The following is a 22,231-nucleotide window of genomic DNA, read 5'->3' on the forward strand; positions in this document are numbered from 1 at the left end:
GTGCCCTGGAAGCTTTCTTTGATAAATTACACCAAACCCTTCCCTTGTATAACTGAGTCTATTTCAGATCACTTTTTTTTTTTTAGTTCAGATAATACAAGGTCCTGGTACCAAGAAGTATGTCTGTCTGCACAGTTGGATTGGTATTTAGCTGAGGCCTCATTGTCCTCTGACAAGTGCCACAGAAGAGGTTCACTGAGCTCATAGATGTCCAGGAGAGAGGCCACCTGTTGTTATGGATTATGGAATGCCAGCCCTCAGTCGTAACCTAGGCATCTCATCAAACCACACTTTAAAAGGCACTAACGTTAACAGTGGTTGCTATAATTTAGTAGGTTAGCATTGTTATTTTAAATTGGATCTCTCTACTGACAGCTTAGGTTGTAGGAGTTATGCTTAAAAACTTTAAATCTTATGTTTTCCCAATCCTGCTACATAATTTTAGACTCTTCAAACATATCCCGCTACTGTGCTAAATTGATATTTCCTAAAGTCTGACTCTAGTAAGCATATTTCATTTTAAATAGAGTACACTTTCATTTTTGATGAGCTGCATTTTTTAATTTTTTTTTTAGGGTTACCAAACAGTTCGAATCCTATAGATATTATTGCATAGTAATCTTAAATTTGTATTTTAAAGTCTGTTTCCAACTTGTTCCTCTCAGGTCACCACAGACTCAAGACAATGTGGCCATTTTCTCACCAGTTACATGTCACATCCACTTCACCAGCCAATTTGTCCATGTTGATAGAAATTAGGTCCAAAGTAGCAATTTTCCTGGTTGCTTCCTCTATTTTCTGGGAAACAAAATTGCCTGCCGGGCAAGTCAAGAACTTGTCAGATATTCTCGTTTTAGCTCAATGAGATGTTTTATTAGTCTGGACTTTTTAGGTGGCAGAAACCCAACTCAAATGACATTAGACAAAAGTGGACTGAACAGCTCACATAACAGACACACCAAGGAGCAGCACAGCTGGGTTGAGAGGCCCATGGGTGTCAGCAGGTGGTTCTTCCCCCTGCTGCTTTTTGTGTGTGGCCTCGCACTCTCCTGCCCCAGACTGGCTGTCTCCATGTGGGGGGAAGGAGGATATGGCCAGCCTCCAGCCACCATGGGTGCAGAGGGGCAGGGTTCCCTGCAAGGTTCAACAGAGAAGTTCTGAAGAGACTCTAAGAAGCCTGACTTTGGTCACATGCCCACACCCAGGCCAGGGTGGGGAGACAGTGATTGGCAGGTAGGCAAGACATCTAAGCTCCCTATACCCTAATTTGCCCCACTGAGACCAGGGATAACCATAGGCCCCACCTCACCAAGCTGTTGTGAGGATTAAAGGAGTGAATACACAATAAAGGCTTAGCACAGAGCCCAGCACCACCAGCTCTGCTGGTCTGAGCTCATGATAAACACCCAGTAATGTAGAAATGGCCATTCACCACGATGCCATGCATTAATTAATAATGCTGGCTTTTGTCAATATTATCATCACTGTTAATAACACTTAATACAGGGCTCAGCATATGTGCTCATAAATGTTATCATTATTATTTATCATGATTATTTATTATCATTATTATCATATTAGTTATAATTATTATTTTTAGTAAAGTGCTATTATAAAGTGTATAGCATAAGGGCCGGCACAGGCACTCTCTAAATATTAGTTATAATAATAACAATAAGAATAATAAAAATACTTAGTGCCTGACACATACTAAGCACTCAACACATTTTAATTACTGTCCTAACTGGTATTTTCAGCAGTTATTATTTCCTGTGAGTTACTCAGCACTGCCATTCTCCTTTCCTCATCCCACTTCATATCCTCCATGGTAACCAGCTTCATGGTAGCTAAGCAGGCTTGCCCCTCAAACTCTTTATTAAGCTTCAAGCCCACTTGATCATGTTAGCTCCGGGCAAGCTGGTCTTTCCCACTTCTCCCGAGGTGCCCTCATCCCTGGGCATAAGCCCAACCTCCCAGAAGGGCACCTCTCAGGTGGCTGGCAGCCAGCTCAAGCTTCTGCTTAGAGACTCCACCTGCACTGCCAGTCCTCTGCTTGCAGCAAGCCCCTCGCTCACCCAGGCCCCAGCTCCAGGAGTAGGAGAGTAAACGCTACCCACCCCTCTGCAAGTGTTTCCTTAATACTTTCTTTTTACCCAAACTGGATCCTGGCAAACAGATATTTTTTTGGTAGGGGAGGGAAAATAATAATAACAAAAACAACTAACACTTACATTATGCCTACTCAAAGGCGGACGCTGTTCTAAGTGCTCTGCATGTACAGTAGTCCACCCTTATCTGTGGGGATATGTTCCAAGATGCCCTGTGGATGTCTAAGACAGGAGTTAGTACTGAAACCTACATATAGGGTGTCCTAAAAAAATGTATACACACTTAGCAGCTGATAGCTCAATTGATGTTTCTTTCTTTTCAGATTTAACTCATTGGAATTAATAATTATTCAAAGTGCATATATATATATTTTTGGGACACCCTGTATACCAAATTTTTTCCTATACATACATATGTAAAATTCATATAACATAAAATTAACCACTTTAAAGTGTACAATTCAGTGACATTTAGTACATTCACAGTGCTGTGCAACTACCACCACTGTCTAGTTCCCAAACATTTTCAGCAGCCTAAAAGGAAACCCATATCCATTAAGCAGTTGCTCCTCATATCCTTTCCTCCTAACCCCTGGCAACCACCAATCTGCTTTCTGCTTCTATAGATTTACCTATTTTGGATATTTCATATAGATGGAATCATATAATATGTGGCCATTTGTGTCTGGCTTCTTTCACTCAGCATAGTGTTTTCTACATTCATCCATGTTATAGTGTATATCAATGCTTCATTCCTTTTCATGGCTGAGTAATATTCTGTTCTATGGACATACCACACTTGTTTGTCTGGGTGGGGATTTTAAAGGAGCTGTTCCAAGGTTCTAGAAAGTCTATGTCACAAAGGTAGTGCTGTTGACATAAAGGCAGAACTCAGAAATTTCACCCTATTATGGTCAAGAGAAATCCAAAGAAGCCTGCTGTAAGAGAACAGGCTGGCTAGGATCAGGGGCTGAAAACTTAACTGTCCTGTTTAAACTGCTTAGATGAGTGAGAAGGGCTGAGAGGCAGGGAGGGTCACTGGCCACCTGCAGGGCCTTAGAGCATTCATATTCAAAAACACTTAAGAAAACACCGTGCTGCCCAAAGGGAACCTCCCTGGGCCAGCTTCAGTCACTGCTCTATTTGTAACCCCAGCTGGGCATTCTGGAAGACTAGGGCACCAGCTCCAGTTTTGGCATAAAACAACTACTAATGCAAATAAAATAAAACAAAATAAAAGAGTTGGCAAGTTGAATTTCAAGGTCCAACAGAGAGGTGAGTGGGTTCCCAAACTAAATAAATTCAAAATGTTACAGGTGCTATAACCAGTCAAATAAGACTGAATGCTGACTCTGCTACAGATTAAAAACAGCCTTAATACCTGGCTCAGGGGCAGTTTTAGAGAATTAGATCTCTATCTCTGATTCAGCTGGCACAGAAATGGCTAATCCTTCACTTCCATAACCTTTACAGGAGGTTTTAACTGCAAAACCTGGAATTGTGGGTGACAGTCTCAGAGGATGAGAGGGTGACTCATGGAACCAGGAGTCTGACAAACAAAAAATGTTGAATTTTTACAAGAAGTTAAAGAGTCCTGTCTTGTAAAGTTGCTTTATCCCATGACATTCCAGAGGAACAAATTTGGAGTGTTAACCAGTATTTAGCCCTGTGGTTCTCCAATTTACAGTCATCAATCGCCTGGGGAGCTTGTTAAAATCACAGATCCCTAGGCTTCACCTCCAGGAAACTGACTTCAGGGGCTCTTTGAGGGCCCAGGAATCTGCATTTCACCAGGCTGCTGGACAGGTGGCCCACAAGTCACACTTCGACAAACCCCAATCTAGCGAATATTCTTCTGGACACTCAATCTGAAGTCATACCTGTGGAATTTTTACAAGAAGTTAAAGAGTCCTGTCTTGTAAAGTTGATTTCTTTATCCCATACATTCCAGGGAAACAAATTTGGAGTGTTAACCACTCTCATTCTACCACTTGTCCAAATCTTTGAGCCCACTTAGAGAATTCTACTAGCCTGAAATAGAGTATCATGTTTATTTTGTTTATTCATTCACTCAGCATTAAGGGTATGCTGTCCCTGAAGGCATATCTGTGTATAAGACAGATATGGATCCCACTTCTTATAGAACTTATTCTAGTCAAGAGCATTGGACAGGGGTAAATAATTATTTTTCCATACAGAGAAGCCTGTTAAGATGGAAACATAAAATCTCCATGGTTGGGAAGGATATAAACGTTCATGAGTGTAACTGCCACGTGATGCATCTCCTCAACAATATCCCTGCTGAGCATTTACACACCCAATGTGTGCTTGAATACTTCCAGGGATAGGAAGCTCACTTGCAGAATGAGCCCATTCAAACTTCAGACATTAAATTTTCCTTCCCTGAAATGTTTGCCTTCGGTCCCTGCTCTCCTTTACAGGACATGATGGATGAGTTAATCCCTCTTCCCACGGAAAAGCATTAAAATATTTTTAAAAATCCTTTTCACCCTCCTGTTATGGTCACCATCATCCTCTGGGAGCATATCACTGTCTTTTTTTAAAACACAAAGGTGGGATCCAACCAGTCTTTCATCCATTTCTTTATTAAACCCACATGAGCCAGGTACTGTTTTAGGCTCTGGGGATGAAGCTCATAGAAGAGAATAACCCGCCTCTTCACTCCAGATGTTACCTTTCTGCCAACGTCACACTGTGGAGCTATTAACTAAAGGCGGAAGCTCCACAGACTACAATTTCATAGGGGTCTTCATGAACAAATCATCTTTTCTTACCTCCATTTATCTAAGTTTATTGCTACCTAACGACAGATTCCTCCCCTCTTTTTTTTTTTAAATATATATTTATTGATTTCAGAGAGAGGAAAGGAGAGGGAGAGAGAGAGATAGAAACATCAATGATGAGTCATTGATCGAGCCCACAACCCGGGCATGTGCCCTGACCGGGAATCGAGCCCCAATCACCTGGATCCTAGGTCGATGCTCAACCGCTGAGCCATACCCGGCCGGGCGGCCTCTTTAATTTAAATGATATTCTTCCAACTGCCCAACTTCTTTTTTTTTTTTTTTTTTTTTTAGCTATATGTTCTTTATCCCTTTGACTCTCACCCCTCACATCTTATAAAACTGCTCTCCTGTGTGCGGAGTGCTGAAGCTATTTGTGGCTCAGCTTTATTTTAAAGCAGATATGTCGATGGCATGGAGAGACCATCTCATCTGACCCCCTCCTTTTACACATGATTTCCCCCCATGAGAACGTCTGCCTGGCCTTTTACCTTGCCTATGCCTTTTTTGCTTAATCTTGTGACCTTAGACATCTCAGTACATCTCATCCATTTCCTACAGTGACCTGTAACATGTGCTTCCTGCAGAGCCACAGTGGTAAACAACTCCTGGTGGATTCAGAAGCAACTCAAAGAGGACCCAGAAATGCTCTCTCTAACTCCCCAAAGCAAGGATCCCCACCCAGCACCAGATAGCAGACACACCCTGAGGTTCCTGGATCTAGCCGCAGACCCAGAGTCCCTCTACTGGGCTCTGAGAGCCATTGCACTTTACATAGAAGGAATTAAACTTGTGTCGAATCATTAGCAACACCCAAGAATGTCAGCAAATAAGAATCTAAGATCCCTGTCCCACAAATGACAAAATGGCCCTAGAATTAGAATTTTGGAGATGAAAATAATCTCTAAGACCATCAAAATTCCACCTCGTTGTTATCCAAGTGAAGGAACTGGGGCCCATAAAGTGGGGGTATTAGGGGCTGAGCAGAAATAAGAACCCAGGGCTCCTTATTCCAGGCCCATCATTTCTTCACCACACTTTCAGGTCTAACTGTTCAACCTTAAACCAAGCCCCTGTCACTTAGCTGGTATTCTAGTCCTGGGGTTCCAGGCAACAAACCATAATGGTGAGTGTATCCTAAAAACAAAGCCAGACAAACAAATGCCATCTGGGTGCTCAGGAATCCAGCCATTTGCTGGCTCCTTTCCTTTTAGGGCTGGTTACAAGAGGAATGGCACTAGTGGGATAATATGTTCCTATTTTTTCTCCTAATCCAGGACATCTGTTCCTTCTTTGGGGAATGTGTAATATTTGGGGCTGCTTCTCAACATGTGACCGGCCACCTGTTGCTCATGCCTTTCCAAATTGGCCTCTTGGTTTGAGGCTGGCAACTGGCTTCTCACCCACAACAAAATGCAATATACTAAATTTGAAGAGTCTGGAGTCTCTTAGGAATTAGCAGGTCAAGTCAATGCTCTTAAGCAGAATATACATCATGATACTTCTTCCCCTTAAATGTGATAGCTCTGGTAGACTGTCATGAGCCTTTGAAGAGGAAGAAAGGCTGGAGTTCACCACAGTCTGTCACTTTATTTCACCTCCACTGCCATTCATTCATTCAACATACATTTATTGACCACCTGCTATGTGTCACTCACTGCCGATCATCCACTCATCTGTTCACCTCACAAACATGTACAGAGACTCTGCTGAGAGCAAAGTCCCATGCTGGATGCTGTGGGAGATCCAGCAATGAATAAAGACCAGCTCCTGCCCAGAAGGAGCTGTTAATCTAGTTGGGCTGATAAATCCACAAACTGCTATGATTTAAGGCCATCTGTGCTGAGAGAGATACAAAGAACTATGGATCACCGAGGAGAGAGAAGTCACTCTCAGCTGGCAGGTAAGAATGTTTGCAAAAAGATGTCATATCAGGCATGGACCTTGAGGAATGGGTAGGATTTGAACAGGCAGAAAGTGTGCATAGCCAGTTGAATCCATGTAGCAGCAGAGAGCCAGGAAAACCAGGGGTCCTGGCTGCTGTGTAGGGCACATATGCTGTTGAGGGAGTAAATGGGGGGAGGGGAGAGAGATTCGAATGCTGGTAGGTGTGAAAGGTCTGAGACTTTGTTATTTTCCTGGCCCCCTAGGTTCTGAGGTTTGGCACCCAATCTGCAAACAGGCAGCCCGGGCAGAGAAGAAGTTAAAGGTAAGCAAGCCCAGCTACTTCTTGCCACAGGTTGGAGGCTCTGTGCTTTAGTAGAAAGTCATTCCTTAGTGTGCACACTCCCAAATGTGTGCCTGTGTCCTTGGGTTTCCTTAATGGTAACTCCCACCTCATGGGGCTTTTGGCGGGATTAAGACATTGGATGTGAGAGCACTTGGAAAACTGTACAGCAGTGTCTTAATGTGAGTTTTTAAGTGTTTCTGGGGTGAGGCTGTATCTTAACCATTGCTTACCAAGATGGCAGCCTCTCTGAGGTGCCCCAGCCTCAGGTCATTTATTAATAATTATAGTTAATATTGTCACAGGGATTGAGAATTTGCAGAGGATCTTCACAGCTACTGTCTGATTTGATTTCTTTAACCCCATGGGGCAGGTGGGGCAAGGAATTTTATCTTTGCTTTGCTTGTGAGAAAACCAAGGTCTAAGAGGTGGTGATTTGCCCACAGTGATGCAGCCAGGCAGAAGCACAGCCAGTCTCCAGACACACGCTGGACCAGCAGAGGTCCTGTGTTCCTCTGAATTACTGTGCTCTGACAAGCACCAGGGAGTCCTGTGACTCTGGGTTCTTGATCCAAGAACTGCAAGACAGGGCCCTGTTTCTGGGTCCTTGATGCTGTGGAGGAGATACCTAGAGTGTGTGGTGGGGGGCACTCGATGATCTCCAAGGTGCCCCTACACTCTGGCCTTCAGATATCAATTGGTACCTCGGTGCTGTGTTAAAAGTTCCCTGGTAGAGTCTCAGCCTAAAACACGTGTATAATTTCTGACCAGCTGGTGTAATGTTGTCTCCTTTGCCATCTCATCCATCTAATGTAAGCTTGGGAAAGAGCTGGTTTATTGATATATAATTGTTTTTGAGCCATAAGTTTGTGCTTTTTCTCCTGTTTCTTCTAAGGCCTCTCCCTTTTAAAGTGTAAGAAGACCTAATCATCCTTTTCTTCCTCAATTTCCTCCTCTTTGGTGACTTTCTCAAGTTTCGGCCATCTTCCTACAAACCTGATGCTATTTGCCATATCTGTGTGTCACCTGTATCATTATATACTTAATGTTTTTCTTTTTCTTTAAAGTAACTCACCACTTTTTACTTAACTGAACTTATTTTAAAATAAAACTTTATATCACTAAGTGGAAACCCAGTATTACTTGCTATAAATAGAAGCTAACCGTAAAATAAATTTGATGAAAATGAAATAATTCTTAAGAATACATTTTGGAAATTCTAGCTAGATCATGTTTCCTGAACTCTCTTTGTTAAAAAAATGGGGAAGGGGGTGTTGGGGAATTAGCAATTGTCAAGACAGTTGTTAAAATGTATTAGCACCAAATTAAGACTTCCTCCTTGATATGAGAGGATTAAAATAGAATTTTCCATTTTACTCTCTCACTTCAGGACTCCGTATTATCAAATGTTCTACCTAAATTCATTTCCCCAGAGCCACACTAGTTCACAATCCACAGTTTGGGAAACACTGCTGTACAGCCCCACTTGGAACGCTTTAAGTTGTAGGATGAGAGATCTGAAAGGGAATTTAGCAATCCCTAAAACCAATCCCTGAAATCACGTAGTTTATTAGTAGACGCTGGTTCCCGATCCATTTACTTTTTAAGCACAACATGCTGCCACTCTCTGAGACTGACACAGTGTTGTTCTGCTGCCACCACCATTGTTTAGCGAAAGTTTTTTTTTAAGTTCATCACTTAGGTTGATGTCAGTTGGCAATGGGTATACTATAAACAGTCAGTATACTGTGCAATTACATGAAGTTTAACCTACTTTTATATTTTGTATAAGCAAACTACTAAGGAATGAGTACTAAACAATTTTATTCACTTAAAGTAAGTACATTATTGACTGGGATTACCCCAAATAGTTTTATAAGTAACTTCCTATCTAAAAGGCTGATTACAAATATGTAAAAAACAAATGCATATTCAGTCCAACAGCCTGAAGTGCTGTGCATTTCTGATTTCATTCACACTCAGACATTGATTTAAAGGCAGAGAATAAACCCCTCGCCAAGTGGCTCAGTTAGTTAAAACATCCTGTACACCAAAAGGTTGCGGGTTCAGTTCCCGGTCAGGGCACATACCTAGGTTTCAGGTTCGAATTCCCAGTCAGGGCACCTATGGGAGGCAATCAGTCGATGTTTCTCTCTCACATTGATGTTTCTCTCTCTCTCTCCCTTCCTTTCTCTCTAAAATCAATAAAAATATAAAAATAAATAAAAGGCAGAAAATGAAGAGAAAGTACAGAAATAGCCAGAGAGTGCTTTAATAGTAATGCTAATGGTCCCTGAAGAGCTGTGTTCTTATACCCCATTTCCCCCTTCCCACCAAGTCAGAGGTGCAGCTTCTCACCCCTTCTGTCTTGTCTCTCCCACAGCACAGGCGGACGTCTGAAACTTCCATCTCACCCCCTGGATCCAGCATTGGGTCACCCAACCGAGTTATCTGTGTATGTATTGCTTTTCAGTCACAGTAGGACCTTCTTATTCCCCAGCCTGGAATCTAAAGAAGTTCTAAGGACAAGCCAGAGATAGCTGTCAGGTTTTTATCCAACTGGTATCTACTGTTACCCAGTGTGGCCTGTCATGTGCTAGGCTCTGTGCTAGGTGCTGGGGATACAGTGGGGCACAGGGAAGACATGGTCCCTGCCCTTGGGGAGCACATAGCTTAGTAAACAGAGTTACAGGGATGATATCAAAGTCAGTCAGTAGTAGCACGAGAAAGTACAGCAACAGCAAGAGCCCTCGACGAGCTCTGAAACCAGTGCAGTGTGCATCCTTCCCCATCACTTAACTGAGACAAGGGCAAGAGAAAAATTGGGGATCAGAGTACTATTCAGAGTGGGTATTGGATGGGATGTCAACATGGAGATAGAGGCATAAAGGTGGTAGAAGCCATATGAATGTGGAAACATGGCCGTAAAGGATTTGCAAACATAAAGAAGAGTTTCCTATCCATGTGAGAAGTCCAGGGACGAAGTAAACCTTGTGCATGTGTCTGAACTCCCAACCCTAGAGGCATCAAACACAGAGATGGTCATCACTGCCAGGGATGTGGCAAAGGGGACAAGAGTTGAGTTAGGTGACCTCAGAGTCCCTTGGATATGTAATTTATTCATTCATTTTATTCATTTGTTCACTCAAAAAATGCGTGCTGAGTGTCTACTCCACTACATGCTGTGCTAGCACTGGGAGATGGTGGGGAGCTGCACCAACCCGATGCATAACATCGTAATGTAATGAGTACGTAATTCCACGGATGATCAGTCCCAGTTCTGATAAGTGCGAGGAAGAAAAGGTACAGGGTGCTCTGCTGCTGCTGCAGATGAAACAGACAGTCTAGGATCAGCTGGGAGAAGAATACGAGGAAGACACATTTAAGCTCAAACCTGAGAGATAAGCAGAAGATAATGGATGCGGAGGAGGCAGAGCCAGAAAGGACCACAATGATCAGAGGAGGGCACTGACAGTAAGCAAACCTCAGTCTGGCTGACTCCAGACTGTTCCAGCCTTCCTTGAGTCAAGGGAGCCAAGAAGACCACAAATGGGGGGTGGAGGAGTCTAGAGTAGGAAATCCTAATAAGAAGCTCTAGACAAGTCCTCAAACCTGCCAGCCTTTGGTGGGCCCTGCCAGCCTTTGGTGGGCCCTGCCCACCGTGCCTGATCATTAATTTACTCCAAATCTACATCCAGTTTCCTCCTTGATCACTGGATAATGCCCATTGACGGGACTGTTTCCCTTCTTTTCTTCCTCTGTTCAAATTTTTAAAAGATGTAAGAGTAAACACTGACTGCAAGTTCAATATGCGTCAATACTGCCATGTGGCTCCCACAAAAGACAAGCGACTTTGATCACAGGCTGTATTCATTGAAGATTCCTGTCCAGGACAAGAGAGGTGACTGTCCCCCTGGTGCTATGAATGAGGCCAGACCACAGCAGGATTAATGAGCTTAGTTTCAGGGCCTACACCATGGGAATGTTATTGACCAAAGTGAGCCTGTCTCCAGAAGAGAGTTACCAAGGTATGTGAGCTCAGGATATATAGTGCTGCACCATAATGCCCTTTGGGCCTGGCTGGTCTCTCCTGTGCTACTGAGGAGCCTTGCTAACCTTTGTGAAATAAGTTAGGCCCTGATGATGTTCACCCTGAGGCCTGGAGAAATCTCTTAGAGTTGCCCTTGTGAGAAGTAGCTCAACTACAGATGAACAACAGCAACTGGGGACACCTGCCTTTCTGCCCTCCAGCTGGGGGCTTACACATTGAGATCAGTTACCCCCACATTCTTGAGTAGGCATGTGTCTTCCTTTCTCTCTTCTCCTGCTCTCCCCTTAATGGTGCCTCACCTCCGGTGGCTCTGGGGAATGACTGCACACGTGATGTGAGCCATGTTTTAAGTCAGACCATTCTGAACACGGCTTCCAAACTGAGGGAAGAATCAATCCAACCACCTTTGGGACAGGCAATAACAGGCAGAAAGATAGAGTATTGGTTTAATTTTTGTAAATACTGAGGCTTGGTATTAAAATAGAATTATTAGTGTACCTGGAGGGGACTGGTCCTTTCAAACTTTGTTCCATCCCCCACTGACTACTGCAGTCATCTCCAGGAGAATTGACTTCTACCAGCTCCATGTGGTCCCTTCCTTCCTGGCTAATTATGTTAGGATACCTCTGTCCAATCACTATAAACTCATTTATAACCTGTGAACAAGGCAGCCATAGGAAGAAATATAAATTTACTGTTTCTGAGGTTTGGAATAAAGTGCTGAGATGAACAGTGAGTGATAGGTTGAAACAAGTTTGCAAGATGCCAACAGCTCTCAAGGTCAAGATCTAACATCCCAGAATGAAAGGCAGCAGTTACTTATGCAAGTGGACTCTCCTAATGAGGCTCCCTTTATTCACACTCCCCCAAATTGGTACAGGTGTGGATGTCTGACCCAGGCAGGGTCTGGCATAAATGAGATGGCACACCTCAGAGGGTTTAAGTGAGATAGGTTTTGTGAAGGGAGTGTTTGCATAGGTATGGGCAGGATTAGGGGACACACATCATGCAGCATCCCAGGACTACAAGAGTGGGAAGTAGTCACCACCCTCGCATAAAGGGAAAGGATAGTAAGAGCTTGATCTGTGGAAGAGCAGTCCCAGGCAAGGCAGGTGCAAGGGCGACAAGTAAATAGCTTCTTCACTCACCTCCCACACTGCTGGTGCCCCACTTTGCCCAAACCCAGCTGAAAAACAGGGAGCCTGTGATACAGTCCATGGGGCCTCAGAGCCCAGATCAGAGAAAGGAGGAGTGGATGGTGGGTCTATGGGCAAAGGGGAATGAATAGCACAGTGCCCAAATAGCAGTGGGATGGGACAGGATGGAAAGAGGAAGGGCCTTAGGAAGTGTTTAAAATACCAACGCTTCTAAGGTCTTTATGAAAGTTGCTCTCTCTATAGTAGTCTTGGCCCTGAGACTTGCCTGGCCCCCGAGGCATTGGTAGACATTATGGGGATAATACAGTCTCCTTGGATTCTCTGTCTAGTGGCCTCTCTTAATTTGCATCACCTCAGGACCTTGTGAGCACAGTAGTTGTGGGGAGACAGATCCTGTTAACCAGCAGAAACCAGGTCACAGAAGGAACCTCTGGAGGATGCAGACATGGAAAGAACATGGCTTCAGGAACCATAAGACATGGGCCGTCCCGTGCAAGGGGAAGCTCTCTCCTCATCTGTGTGGTTCTAGAGAACTGCTCAGGCAAAGGCAGGCAGTAGTTAGAGGCTCGGTTCAGTTTGATGTGAGAAGCAGCCTTCTGATGCAGCCCTTTGACAGCTGTAAGTCAGTGAACTCCCTGCCCTGGGGGACTAGGAGAGGCCACTGGAGAGGGCAGGCTCTCAGGTTGGACTGGCTGGGTTTGACGTCTGGTTTTGCTGTTTATTAGCTATGTGACCTTGGGCAAGTCCATTGATCTCTCTGTGCCTGTTTCCTTATTCAGAAGTGCGAATAATATTAGACCCTACTATTAGAGCTGTGAGTTGTATGGAGTAACTGAGTTAATCCACATAAGGGACTTAGAACAGTGTCTGGTTCATAATAAGTGCTCACCAAACATCAGCCAGTGTTTTCTATGGTGATTATTTCTGCCTTTACCATCTTCATCATCCTCAAGGATGCTGTGAATGGGGTGTCTCTCCCTGTGGGATCAGAAGGCAGCCAGCACCCTGACATGTCACAGAGACGTCATGACATTTGAAGGAGATGAATCCTGTAAGCACGGGGCCTCACCCATCCTGGGCCCGCCATCAGCATTAGCCCTGTGGAATGGATGGCCTCTAAGACCCGTCTTATTCTAACATTCTGCGAGTCTTCCATCCTAAAGTTTGGTTTTTAGTGGAAACCAGAGAAGCTCGTCCTCCCTGTGCCTCTCTCCTTTCTCTCTTATCTTTCTGCTCCTTTCCTGTCCATTTCCTCCTTCCCTAGGCTAAAGTGGATAATGAGATCCTTAATTACAAAGACCTGGCAGCTCTCCCCAAGGTTAAGTCCATCTACGAGATACAACGCCCCGACCTCATTTCCTACGAGCCTCATTCCAGATACACGTCTGATGAGATGCTGGAGAGATGTGGCTATGGAGAGGTATGGCATCTTGTCCCTCTCTCTGGGGCTGTTGGAGGAGAGCAGGGCCCACGGGGTCCCCAGTCCCCTCCATCACAGACACTTTGCCCTCCAGTGTTGGCACCCAAGACTCTTTTAAACTGTAATTTACAGTCAACATTTTAAAACCAGGTGATTTCATCCAAAAATCTGGCTTTACTTGGAAAATTAGAGCTGAAGACACTACACCAGTATTTCCACCATCCAGGGATGGGGAGCAATGCCCTGCTATAGACTGGACATGGGCTTCCAGTTCTCCTGAGTCCCCAACACTCCCTGAGAACCCCAATATTGAAGCCGAGAACCTGTAACTACTTATCATTTGAACTATATTGTTTTCCTTACAGTGGAGAAATTTTTATACACAGCCATGGCTCTCCTCCCCTGCCATGCTTAATGGCCATTTGGGTTTATAATCCCTAATTAGTAGGTTCTCTGTTTTTTGGCCTTAAGTCCCTGTGCAAGAGAAGAACTCTTATAAAAACTCAGCATCAGATGAATTTTGAAATAATTAAATGGTTCCTGGACAAGAGAAAGTGTTCTCTGGAGAAGGCAGGGTGGCCACTACCCTGGAGGTCCTGGTGGTCAATATCCCCGGAGATTTCTAACTTCATTGCACACTCCTGAGCTGTCATTTGGAGCAGAAGCATCCTGGCCTGGAAGCCACAGACTTGAGTTCTTGTCCCTGTTCCACCACCGTCCCCTTCCTCTCTAAAGGGATTGGATTCCATTTGGTTTGAGAGCCCGGTGCTGAGACTTTCTGGGTTCTGGTCCCTGAAATGGACCAGGAAAAGGGGACCAAGTATTTGGTAGAAGCTGATTCTCCTGAGAACAGAGATGGCACACTAGGGCCCACAAGCCACACCCAGCCCTGAAAATTTTTTTTTTCACTCACAAAATATCTTTTAAATTAGTTGTAATATCTTGTAAATTAGTTTTCAACATTTAAACATTGGGAGATTTCACATAAGATTTTGCCTGTCTGACTTGTCTTGGAAACTTAAGAAGCTGTGTTAACGCTGGGCAGACATCCCAGCCTGGCCCTGATGTGCTGGGCCTGAGCAGCCCCCCTTGGATGGGACGTTCCATTCTCCAGCTCGTCGCACCACCCACTGGCCTAACTCCCATACTGATGGCACCAGCCTGGCCCTTGCTTGGCCCTACCTTTGGATCCCTTACCCTGGGCTCTGTCCTTATGAACCACAGAGGGGTCATGAACTGGTAAAGCGACAAGGAGGAGTCATGAAATGACCATGAGCTTGCAGTGGAGAAGCCTGGGTCCAAGTGAAGACCCTGCCATTTCTTCCCTGAGAGGCCCCGAGCCATCCTGTCCTTTCTCTGGGCCTTGGGGTTCCCATGTGCAAAAGGAAAGCATAATCTTAAGGTTTTCTACTACCTGTGAGAACTGCTAATATCCCAGGCCTCTAAGTGAGGATGTTATCTGGACAGGGATGCCAGGGGGCAGCGGAGGCCCTCTCTTTGCTGAACTATTTAACTGCTCTCTGTCCCTCTCTCTTGCTCTCTTCTCTCTCCTTCCATGACTGCCTTCAAACTCTTCGCTGCTAAGTCGCTGGGAACATTATCTCCCTACTCCCAGGTAATTAAGATGGTTTGGGAAGACCTTTTATATAATTGTGTCCCTTTATGTTGAACAAACAGGCCTCTGATTTTACCCCTCCCCAGGCCCCCAAGGGGCCCGGGCCCTTGAACAAACCAGGGAAATGATAGGGAGATAGGAGCATGACCTGGAGGAACATGTGGTGGCATAAAGGGTAGAAATGTTTGGGGGGCAGGGAGACCTGATGTATCCTTTCTACCCAGAGAAGACTTCCCTGATGCTTCTGTGATCCTTGGCCAGGATTCCAGGGACCTGACTCTCAGGTTCCATTCAAGGGCCTGTGAGTGATAGGTGAAGGCCCTGAAAAGTCTCTGCACCCTTCTTTGAGCTGTATGTGTAACCCAGGGAGGGGGTCTCTGTATTCAGAAGGGCAGCACTACACTTCAGCCCCTAGAATCCTGGATTTTCTGTCTCTCCCCTACCTGCCTCCTAGACCCTTGGGCCATAGGCCCATCTAGTTGCTGACCTTGCTCACAGCCCCACTTCCTCCCTCAGGACATCTACGAAAACCTGGACCTCCGGCAGAGACGGGCCTCCAGCCCGGGATACATCGATTCCCCGACCTATAGCCGGCAGGGCATGTCCCCAACCTTCTCCCGTTCGCCTCACCACTACTACCGCTCTGGTAAGGAAGGGGAAAGCCCCCAAAGGGACAGGAAGAGCCAGGGGAACAACATAGTGGCCTGATGTCCCCAGCTGCAGAGGCAGAACAGGGCTTTCCTGAGATCTCTGTCCAGCAGGGCTTCTGCAGGCCTGTGGCCACGCAGGTGACTGGCTGGGCCTCCCCGAGTCCCTGCAGATGCCCTTGGCAGGGGAGCAGAAGAGAAGCTGTGGGGAAATGGGTGGTAAGCTGCTAGGAAAGGGACGTGGCGGCAGCCCAAGGCCCTGGCTGGAAGAGACACTGTAGTGCTCATCCTTAGGCTGCTCCACCCAGAGGACCAGAAATGGGCTGTGGCCTGGCCTTCACTCAACGGCCCAGCCCCACCCAGGCCAGTCAGGTAGTTGACAGCCAGCTCTGAGGTTAGGGGTGAAGCCAGCAGAGCAATTAAGGGAGAGGCAGGATGGGGAGGGTGGGGTGAAAATACCTTCCTGAAGCTTGGTGGAGTGGGTTCTTACAACCCACAAAACCTGACTTTGGGGTGAAGCAAGAAAATGGGGTCAAGCCTGTTTCTGCAGACACAGTGCATGAGTGCACAGCTGCCTCCCCACTGTCCCTGCTGTCATCACTTCACTGCTGCCTTGACTGCCACCGCGCTAATGCTTGTTTTCTCTGCCTCTGTTCTCTCTGGGACCACTGCCTGCGTGCTCCAGGGCCCGAGAGTGGCCGGAGCTCTCCATACCATAGCCAGTTAGATGTGAGGTCCTCCACTCCGACCTCTTACCAGGCTCCCAAGCACTTTCACATCCCAGGTAGGCTGCCAGCCCGGAATTCCCAGCATGGATGAATGCATGCTTCATGGGGTCACCGGGCACCCTGCACCGGCACCGAGGAGAAGCCGGCTCCCAGGGACCCTCACTAACCAGTCACCTGAACTAACCCACCTTCTCTCCCTGATACACCGATAGTCTTTAGCCCACTCACTTGACAGAATCAGCCTTGGTCAGGACCACTAGGAAGAAGCCCAGGGAAGTGCTTTGAATGTCTAGGGGTCGTGATGGGACACAGCAGTAATCAGGCTGAAAGTCGGGCTTTTGCATCAAAACTCCTGGGATTAAATCTTGATCCTGCTGCTTATATATAAGCTGGTGACCTCAGGCCAGTTACTTAGCTTCTCTGAGCCTCTGTTATTCCTTCTGTACAGCCAGGCACTGTTCTGAACCCTGAGGTTGCAACTGTGCTTAAACCAGCCCAGATCCTGCCTTCATGGTGTTTATGCTCTAATGTGGGGAGAGACATAAATGAGTCAACAAATAAGTAAAAGTATAATTTCAGGTAATGGTAGGTGCTGTAAAGATAATAAAATAGGATATGCGATAGAGTGATTGGGATCGGGGAGGCTGGACTCGGTGAGGTGGTCAGGAAGGGCTTCTTAGAGGTGGTGATATTGAAGCCAAAAGATGAGAAGGAATCATCCTTGTTAAGATCCCAGAGAAACACATCCTGGCAGAGTGAACAGCAAGTACAAAGGTCTTGAAACAGGCCAGTGTAGCTAGAGGTTGCGAGCATGAGGGACAGAGATAGGTGACCTTGTAGATGTGACTTGGACAAGATCTCACTCTGAGTTACAGCAGAGCTGGACTAGACTATGTTCCCAACTCTGAGCTCAGGTTTTCACTCCCCATTCATGTTTCCCCAGGAGCTCATCCTGTTCTTTCATCTATACCTTTCTCACCTGCCCCAGAAAGTTCCCAGCCTGTCTGTTTGAGGAAGTGGGAGGAGATAACACTGAACCATGGCTGCAGCACTCTGGGCACTTGCACATGGAATGAGGCGTGGCTGCTGGGTGGAGGAATGGATAACTTCCTGCATGGGGTCCTGCTGAGCACTTGCCTACCTTTTGCCTGCATACCCACCATTCAGGCCCCAGGTCCCTTCCTCAGCACCATTTGAATCCACCCATTCCTCTTCCCTCACCTTTCTTTGAACCTGGTGGTATGAGGTTGGAAGTTCAGCTTTGGAAGAGGAAACCCACCAGGGAAAAGATGGTGGACCCTTGGAAAAACCTGCTGACCATCTCTCTCTTCTGAGATCAACTGACCAACTGCTGTCTCCTTTTCTCCTGTCTCTCCTTCTCTCCTCCCTACTGTCCCTTCTGGGTCTGTCTGGCAGCTGGAGAAAGTAACATCTACCGGAAACCCCCAATCTACAAACGGCATGGTATGGTCGGAAGCAAGCGGGCATGGCCAGGCAAGGGGTGTGGGGCAATTAACATCTGTGCAGATGGCTCTGCATGGGTTACCAGGAGAGGCACATGCAAGGCTGCACCTCAGTCCTTCTTGTTGACTGCCCTCCCCCAATCACTCAGGTGACACTGGAGAAGAGTTTGGTGACATTTTGAAAGAGCAAGGAAGGCCTCATATCCCCTAAATCCTTTGCCACCATCTCCTCAACTCCCCCTTCCCTACTGTCTGGCGTCCTGAATTCCATGGTCAGAGCGACCCTTGTCAGTGTTCCCTGGGAGAGGAGCGCTTGGGGCACTGATACTCAGTCATTTATCACTGAGACCTGACAGTCCCAGTTACTGAGCCTCAGTTGAATAAGCACATCTCTTAGTTGAGGATGTGGAGGCGCAGCTGCCACCCTGTCACCCTCATGTGCCTACAGGTCTAGCTGGATAACAGAGTTGGTGGAGCATGGAGCTGGCAAAAGCAGCCCTGTGCAGGAATCTGAACTCACTGAGCTGGTGGAAGGGGCGGTACAAATATAAACAGTGGCTCTGGGTACTTAAGACCTGATCATTTAGACAAACATCCTCGATTTTGGAGGGGGCTGGGCTGGGGTCCAGAGGAGTCTGTGAGCTTGTGCACACCTATGTGTGGCTGCAGAGGACACACTATGTGCCCCAAGTGGCCACAGAAAGTCACCAACCCTGACAAAGTTAGTTTGATTTCATATCCAGATAAGGCCCCCAGATCCCAAACCCTTCAGGACTGTGTGGGATTTTGCAGATGGCTTTGGGAGGCAGCACCAAAGCAGGGAGCCTGGGTGGAGGTGGACTGAGTGGGTAGAGGAAGGAAGAAAGGGGCCGAATGAGATTGGCTGGGGCGAGGGCCCACATCACCAGGCAATAGAAAGCTTTGGGAGCAAGTGCTGCTGGGGAGGGGCACAGCCTGGAGCTGGCTGAGGGCCATCCTGGGACACTCTGCTGCCCTGGCTGCCCGGAGTGTAGACTTTGTCCCTATAGCTTCTCTCCTGGGGAACTATCCTGAAGCTGCGCTCATTTCCCCAGCCCTCTCTCCACCCTAATCAGCCTCTTGCCAGTCTTTGGGACGTGCTAAAGTCACTGCCCCACAAGGTTTTGTGCCTGTAATAGTTTGATGGTCACCCCATGTAGGAATTCACATAGAAGCTTGAAGCTGGTTGGTACCTGAGCCAAAAGACCAATTCTGATGCTCACAGATGAGGAAACTGAGGCAGACAGAGGAAGGATTTTCCCAGTGTTACAATTGAGTTAAGTGGCAGAGCTGGGAGCAGAACCTAGCATTACTCACTCCCTGTCCAGTGCTCCTTCCTTTGGGTCATATCATCTCCCCAAGAAGGACTTGGCATTTCAGAATGAGAAAGTTGACCTGACTCAACATGCAGCACGGCCTGCTTTCCGATTCCCACTCTAGATGTAGCTCAAATCCACAACAAGGCTGGCTTCTAGAAGGTGAGGGCAAGGGCTCACCTGGGACATGTCTAATCTTGGAGGAACCACAGCATTAGTATTCACTTAGAAGCACACCTGGGAGTCCGTGGAATGTGGTAGAACGATCCCTGAGTTGGGGGTCTGATCCACTTCTGGTCTAACTTGCTGTGTGGTCCTGAGCAAGCACCTTCCCCTCTCTGGTTTTCAGATTCCTAAGTGTCAAATGCAGCCTTGGCCTCAGTGCTTTTCCAGCTCCAATGCTCCATGTCCCAGATCCTGGCCTCAAAGTGGCCTCACTGCTCTGGGCTGGAGCCTGGCTGAGACATGGGAAAGAGTATATAGGACACTGGTCTAGAATACTCTGCCTCCCTGAAGCTCTCTCTCTTTGGGGCCTTTGCAGGTGATTTGTCGACAGCAACCAAGAGTAAAACAAGTGAAGACATCAGCCAGGCCTCCAAGTATAGTCCAGCCTACTCGCCAGACCCCTACTATGCTTCAGAGTCTGAGTATTGGACCTACCATGGGTCCCCCAAAGGTAGTGTGCCCCACAGGGGAGCCAGGGCCAGAGCCCTGTCACCTACACCAGGTACACAGGGGCCAGGATAGTCACCCACTCCTTCACATGATCATTCACTTATTCATTCTGCAGACATGTATTGAGGGTCAGCGATGGACCCTAGGGAGACATGGGGGAGCAAACTAGGCCATGTCCTTGCCCTTGTGGAGAAGACACAGGTCCTAACTAGAGGGGCAGGTGATATACAGGAGGTAAGAAAGCTGATGACAGGGGCATGCTGTCCAGCCTAGAAGATGACAGAAGCTTCTCAGATGCAGAGGCTCTGCTGCTATGGGAAGGGTGAGGAAGAGGCAAGCCAACAACGTGTAGAAACACATCTGCAAAGACCCAAGATGGGAGGGTGGGTTCCATGGGGGAAAGAAAAGGCTGTCAGCTTAGCCTTGAGCTCAGAGTGAAGTGGGGGGAGTGATGAGGGGCCAGACCCCACTGGGCATTGTGAGTTTTGGTCTTTATCCTGAACAATAGGAAGGTACTAAGAGTAACAAATGATCAGATTTGTGTGTGTGAGAGACTTTGGCTGTAGGGTGGAGAGAGGTTTGGAGGACTGAAGAGAGGATGTAGGCAGGCGGGAGGCTCTTGTGGGCACCCTAGCGAAGGGGCTTAGTGGTCTTCAATGTGCAACCCCAACCAGTCTCGCACCCAAAGCTGTTTCCTTCAAGTCTGGGGAGGAATTTTCATCAAGTGCCTTTTTGATTTAATACACACCTTTTACTAACTGAAGCAAAGCTTCTGAGGAGCTGAGATGACCCTCTGCCCCACCGTCAAAGACATTTCCATATCGAAAGGAGATAAGACAGCAGCACAGCTATGACCCAAAGTGGACAGTGACCAATGTCCTAAGAAATAAGTGTTCAGAGGCTGTATAGTCAGGAAAGACACAGCCAGCAGGCTTTGGGGGAGGGAGGAATCTTAGATGAAACTGTTTCAATTACGAAAATACAAACAAACAAAAAAAACAACCCCAAATGTCTTAGGCCAAATCAGGGATTTCCTGGGCCATGTGACTGAAAGTTTTTGTGTGGCACAGCTGGATCTGGATGTGAATGAATGTCATCAGGACTTGTCCTGTCCCTGAGTTAGGTGGCTCCATTCTCAGGCTGACTCTGCCCATGTCATAGCACAGGGAGCTCCAGCAAGACCAGGCTTACCTCCTCCCCTGGGCAGAAAGAGGACTTCTCTCTCCCACCAGCATCAGGCAGAGTCCCAACACTGAGGCTTATGAGCTCTGTTTGGGCAGTCAGCTTCACGTGTACCTCACAGCTCAAGAATGGGAGGGATGCTGGGCATCTCCATACAGGGAGGCCATGGTGAGTAGCAGTTCACAAGTGTACTTGTTCAGGGTCACTCAGCTAGAAAGTGGTGGCGCATAAAGGAAACCCCCACCTGTCTAGGCTCTATTGCCCCTTGAGCAGGCTGAGTGGGGAGCACACGCCGGAGCTAATCCTAGCTGTCCTTTGGCAGTGCCCCGTGCCAGAAGGTTCTCGTCTGGAGGAGAGGAGGATGATTTTGACCGCAGCATGCACAAGGTGAGCAGGCCACACCACTGAACAAGATGATTGAACAGTATGTTACTAAGGATTTTTTCACTTGCGAGTAACAGAAACCAAACTCAAAGTCATTTTTTTGATGGAATAAAGAAATGGCATAACTGAAAAGCCAAATGGTAGGATTAGCTTCAGTTATAACTAGATCCAGCTGCTCAAAATATTGTCATGGGGAAATTGTCTCTCTGCTCTTGTGCCAGCTTGCCTCTACCTTGGCCTCATGCTCAGGCAGGTTCTTCTCATGTAGTGGCATGTGGGTGCTAGCAACTCTCATGCATTGCTGGTGGGAATGGAAAGTGGTGCCACTATTGTAGAATTACCATGTGAACCAGCAATTTCACCTCTAGATATATACCCAGAAGAACTGAAAACTGATACTCAAATATATGTACACACGTTTATAACAGCACTATTC

The 22,231-nt window shown here is 46.7% G+C and overlaps 1 protein-coding gene across 1 annotated transcript in view; it reads left to right on the top strand.

Moving 5' to 3' along the window:
- Positions 1–22,231, top strand: part of ABLIM3 (actin binding LIM protein family member 3) — a 101,597-nt gene that overhangs the window by 68,723 nt on the left and 10,643 nt on the right. Inside the window, exons 9-17 of the mRNA XM_016210616.2 lie at positions 7,063–7,121; positions 9,523–9,594; positions 13,612–13,767; positions 15,353–15,382; positions 15,899–16,028; positions 16,715–16,813; positions 18,174–18,221; positions 20,096–20,230; positions 21,734–21,798. Of these exons, the coding sequence (XP_016066102.1) occupies positions 7,063–7,121; positions 9,523–9,594; positions 13,612–13,767; positions 15,353–15,382; positions 15,899–16,028; positions 16,715–16,813; positions 18,174–18,221; positions 20,096–20,230; positions 21,734–21,798 (794 nt within the window). The remainder of the gene's footprint in view (positions 1–7,062; positions 7,122–9,522; positions 9,595–13,611; positions 13,768–15,352; positions 15,383–15,898; positions 16,029–16,714; positions 16,814–18,173; positions 18,222–20,095; positions 20,231–21,733; positions 21,799–22,231) is intronic.

This window comes from Miniopterus natalensis, chromosome 4 (genome assembly GCF_054644295.1).
Source record: "Miniopterus natalensis isolate mMinNat1 chromosome 4, mMinNat1.hap1, whole genome shotgun sequence".
NCBI classification, from domain to species: Eukaryota; Metazoa; Chordata; class Mammalia; order Chiroptera; family Miniopteridae; genus Miniopterus; species Miniopterus natalensis.